We start from the raw sequence: 5,000 nt of genomic DNA on the forward strand, positions 1-5,000 counted from the left end.
CGTTAAGTGGCCCAGTCATGAAGAGTTAGTGGAGCGGTAAAGAGGATGGTCCGGAAGACCATTCTGCTACACCCACCACTTGGCTCCTGCCATTTACTCACTTTACTCCCAACAGCACCAGGGGGCTCCGGCCAACATAGGCCCAACGCCCCCCCCCCCACCCCCACCACCCACCTTCAACCACCCACCCGTCCTCCACTGCCCAACCTCACCACCCACCCACTCACCACCCACCCTCCCTTTTTACAACTTTCCCTAAATGCTGTGTGAATCTAATGCATCTGTGCCTTTTCTGCCCCCCCCCCCCACCCCACCGCCCTCCTCTCTCTGTGCACACTGCCTCGCACCCCCAGCCCTCGACCAACAACAGTAAGAACAGTATAGTGAGCGCCATCAATGCCCTGAAAGACAGCAACATGGGAACCAACTCCCAGATGGTACAGTAGGCCGCCGCCACCCCCCCCCCCCCCCCCTCTTCTAACCCCATCCTGCTTCTAACACAAGTAGCGCCGTAGAGTCATGGCTGGCTTTTCTTTCTAACCCGCTACACCACCAACCCCCACCCCCCCCCCTTCTAAACCTTCAATTGCTTGTTATTTGGCTAACCGCAATGCAACTAACCTACTAGCAACTAACCTACTAGCAACCATGCTGCTTGATAGCACGGCCATTAACCCAAGTAGTGTAAGGGCCTTGATTCCCATTGTGTCCACCTATGAAAATAATGGATACACTCGCAGTTTTACGCACAGGATGTTTTTAGAATACAACGTCCAATCATCCGTTATACTCAAAAGTTGTCAAACTCTTAGTAACACCATGTAGACCCAACCGATTTGCTTGGCTTCTGCAGTTGAGGCAATGCTATTCAATCATTATGTAGTACTACTCTATAGTGACACGCATGTGAATATTTAAAATCGAATCTATAAGTCAGGATTGGTCCGGTTCATTTAATATTAACAAAGCGTTTACGATGAGTTATACTATATCACCGCGGTTGACTCGTTAAAGCTTCCACCGTTAGGACGCTGTCATACTCAAGTAGTAGGGTGGACCACCAGAGACCCACTGATGTATCCTAAGACCCATCTGGAGGAACAGCATCACATCCTGGAGATAGGAATGGCCGGCCGGGGGGGGGGGGGAGTGGGTCCGCTGTACGTGAGGAAGCAACCGATTTTTTTTTTCTCGTGTCTCCAGACAATTTTGCAAATGTTACGAGATGCCAAATCAATGGCCAACGGCTATGGGACGAGTGCTACCTTACAGCCCCCTCCCCCCCCACCCCACCCCCCCCCACCCCACTGCTGCAGCTACGACACGCGAGCATTTCCACCATCCATTTCCCTGTGACATATTGCTTTTCCTACATCTGTAATCCCTGACCTTAACCACATGAAAACCCCCCTACCCATAACCATTTCCAACCTAGTTATTTTGAACCATTCCCCCACGTGGCCAATTTCCCTGCAACGAGAGTACATTGTTCCTGCAATCGATTTTTCATCCAATGGGCCTTTTATTCACCCCAGCAGCCGTATTGGTTCCATCTCTGTTAGCTGGGTGGGTGGAACTGAATGCGGAATTCCACATTCAGTGTGGGCCGACATGGCCGCGAGGTGACCATATTCCAGCGCTTGGAACCCGAGCCTCTGTTGTGAAACCCTGATCTTCGCCCGCCCTGCTCCGTCTCGCATGGAGTACAGCTCCGCTTGCGTTTGTACATCTTGTGCACATTGTTACTGCCGCGTATCCTCCTCCTCCTCCTCCTCCCCCCCCCCATGCCGCAAGCGTTGCTATACGCAACGCTTGCCCATCTGTCCCGGCTGCATCCCGTGTGCTTAATCCCCCCGAGCACTCTCTCCCCCCCCGAAACACGCGACACTCCGCTGGCCGCTCACTCTCTCTGTTTTTAAAAGCAGGCTAGGCTAGTAGTGCAGCGTTCCCAATCCCAAACTCCTCCACTCTTGACCTCTCCGGCATTCCGACGCCGTGACCTCAGCGTTCCCGTCATCCAACCGCCTTTACCAGCCTGTCGCGGCTATTCACGAGCATTGCTGGCATGCGCTGAATTTCCTGGTGGTGACAGTGGTGTGTTTTGTCTAGTCCCGTTTAAGGCTGTATTCCTCAGTGATCAGTTTTCCAGGATCTGAAGGGGGGGGGGGGGGGGGGCGGGGCGGATACTTCATATATTTGTTTAAATCCTGACCTCATCGATGAGGTTCCATGCAGCTTAGGGGTATCCATAGTTGCGGTTCTCCCCTCCTTCCCCCACCCCTCCCCCCCCCCCTCCGTGTTAAACACACATTAACTGGTCTGTCCATGACCCCCCTCAGGAATCCCAGAGTACCGTGGTCCACAACCCTCCCGATGGCGTCAAGGTGAGGGGAGCTGTTGTTGTTCAGCATATTGCATATTATCTGAGGTGGCCCTGTTCGTCTTTACGTTATTAGTTGAATTGAATTGAAAAAAGGTAATCCACCATGTCACCTGAACCACTCTCTGGACTACTGGGTCCATATGTGCTGGTAATTACTCAACCTCTCTTTTGCTGTTTGTCTCTCTTTCTCTCTCGCTCTCTCTCCCTGTCTCTCTCTCTCGCTCTCTCTCAGGGATCAACGGAGAGCAATGCAACCAATGACGAGGAGGAGATGAAAGGTACGCTGGGACTTGTAGTCCTTTTCTTCTCCCCCCTGCGCCCCTACACCCATCCCCTGACACTGAGAGGCATATCTTGTCTATGAGGCGTATCTTGTGCATATTTGACAGTCGGTAGTAATACGTTGTAGTAGAGACTTGTGTGTGTGGTTAGATACAACATGTGCCTCTCCCACTATTGAATGTATGGGGTGTGTGTGTGTGTGTGTGCGCGTGTGTGTGTGTGTCGTGCTGCGTTTGTTTGTATGTGTCTGTGTGTGCGCGTGTGTGTGTTCTAGCGGACAGCTCGGTGCTGAGTCAGAACAGTGCCACAGAGGAGATGCCCCTCCTCCTTTCCTCATCCCAGAGTTCACCTGCCAGTAAGTCTGTCTGCAACCCTGGCAAAGAGTTGTTCTCCCCTCGTTCTCCTTTCTGTGACAATGGACTCCAAACCCAACCCAACCCAGCCCCACCCACCCACACTGGGTGTGTGCGTGTGTGTGCGTGTGCGTGTGTGTGTGTGTGTGTGTGTGTTGCCCTGTGTCCCTGCTGGAAGCCCTGCAAGCTGACCACAAGACACACATTCCCCTCGGCCCGACACACTCCCTACGCTCTTGCTCTGTCCTTGTCTTTTTATCTCCTTCGTGACCCTCCCTTCCTCTCCTCCTTTTTCCTCGTCTTTGCATCCTTCCCGGCGCCTCTTATCCGGTTTCCTTGATCCTGGCCCTGCTACACGGTGGCAGCCGTCCCTAATCGTAGAACTGATCGTCTTCCGTAAACATGGGACATAGCGAACGTTTTTTCCACCAGCATGACACAACGAGGTTAAAGAATGCCCACGGTGACCTTCTACTCAGTGGCTAGTGATTCTGGTGGTCGGGAACACAACGCCGTGTCGTCACCACCATGAGAGAGAGTCATTGTTAGTTGACAATCATAGTTGCCGGGTAAATGTGTCCAATTAAATAAGTATGTGTACACACCCGCTGTTATAATTGGCCAATTAGGGCCAAGGGGACTTGAAAGCCGGGCCTTTGATTGGCCAAACCCCGTGGGCCTCCGTATTGATCGTTTAATCCTCAGATGTTGATGAGGGAGAGACCCCTGAACGGTTCTTTATCCTATTCCGTTTTTTGCCACGGTCACCAAAGATGGCCTGGGTGAGCCTTGTGCGTCGTTCACGTCTGCGCAGCGCCGGCGTTAGTTGACCGGCGGATGTCAGTCACCTCCTCCGGGGTCGGCCGCCGCTCCCTGGCCACGCTCACGCTGCACCAAAACACCGTAGTGGAACGTCTCCATCCTCGAGTCGGTTGCTGGTGGCTTTAATCACTGTCCCTGTCTGATGCACTGCAGCATCTCGGTCCTTCTCTCCCTCCCTCCCCTCCCTCCCCCCCCACCTCTTCCCTCCCAAAATATCCCCCCTTCCTCCCCCTCTGTACTCTGTTCCGAGGAAATCATGTATTTGAGTAGAACAGGTGAACAGGCTGTGAAACGACCCCGATGCATTCCCCTACGCCACACTCGGGCCGTCGTGCACTGCAGCACACGCACACTGGCGTGGGCCAACATGCGCTAGTGTTGCCGCAGGCAGAGCCTTGCGTCTGTTTCTTTTTTGGCTACAATGCCACTCTGTGTCTCCTACTTTCCCACGTGTGTGTGTGACTGTGTGTGTGTGACCGTTGGGAAATTAACACCCATACTGACTTGAAATGACATGCCTGCTGCTTGCTGCTCCCGTGTTCATTCTCCTTTTTGGTCGTTGGTCGTTTTTGTTTTTTTTGCAGTTATGTTGTTGTTGTCATCGCCGTCGCATTGAGTTTGGTGTGCAGATCTTCCATGTTTCTGGTGCATGTCTTGTGTCCTGCATGTTTTTGTATAGCATAGATGCATGGCTGTGTGTGCGTGCGTGCGTGCGTGCGTGCGTGCGTGCGTGCGCGCATGCGTGCGTGTGCGTGTTGCCCATTGACCATGCCACACTGTCTGTTCCAGCTGTTCCGCCGAATGACATAAAGCGCATGGCATGGAACAGCACGGGCAACAACAACAGCAGCTCCTACCCAGAGTCAGAGCAGTCTCAGTCGACCCCCGACGCAGCTCCACTAGGGGGCAGCGCGGTCCCAGCTAAGAGCACCACGCAGCTGAGTAAGACCACTGTGTGTGTGTGTGTGTGTGTGCGTGTGCGTGTGCCTTAGCTTAGTTCTACTGTCCCTGACTGAGGGTCTGGGTGGGTGGGTTGGGAGGGGAGGGGGGTGGGTGGGTTGGGAGGGGGGAGGAGGGAAGGGCTTCTTCTTCCAACTTGTTAAGAGATGAAAGCCGCGAGGCGCCTTCGGTCTGTTAGGCGGCTGAAGTCATTAGTGGAC

At 53.6% G+C, this 5,000-nt stretch overlaps 1 protein-coding gene across 1 annotated transcript in view; it reads left to right on the forward strand.

The window, feature by feature from the left end:
• Positions 1 to 346: 346 nt before the first annotated feature.
• Positions 347 to 5,000, forward strand: part of LOC311370861 (calcium/calmodulin-dependent protein kinase type II subunit gamma-like) — a gene marked incomplete at its 3' end in the record, with an annotated part of 6,593 nt that continues 1,939 nt past the window's right edge. Inside the window, exons 1-5 of the mRNA XM_084489160.1 lie at positions 347 to 437; positions 2,340 to 2,384; positions 2,616 to 2,661; positions 2,940 to 3,020; positions 4,630 to 4,782. Coding sequence (XP_084345286.1) covers positions 417 to 437; positions 2,340 to 2,384; positions 2,616 to 2,661; positions 2,940 to 3,020; positions 4,630 to 4,782 — 346 coding nt within the window. The 5' untranslated portion in view covers positions 347 to 416. The remainder of the gene's footprint in view (positions 438 to 2,339; positions 2,385 to 2,615; positions 2,662 to 2,939; positions 3,021 to 4,629; positions 4,783 to 5,000) is intronic.

This window comes from Micromesistius poutassou, assembly GCF_964030765.1.
Source record: "Micromesistius poutassou genome assembly, contig: SCAFFOLD_6808, whole genome shotgun sequence".
NCBI classification, from domain to species: Eukaryota; Metazoa; Chordata; class Actinopteri; order Gadiformes; family Gadidae; genus Micromesistius; species Micromesistius poutassou.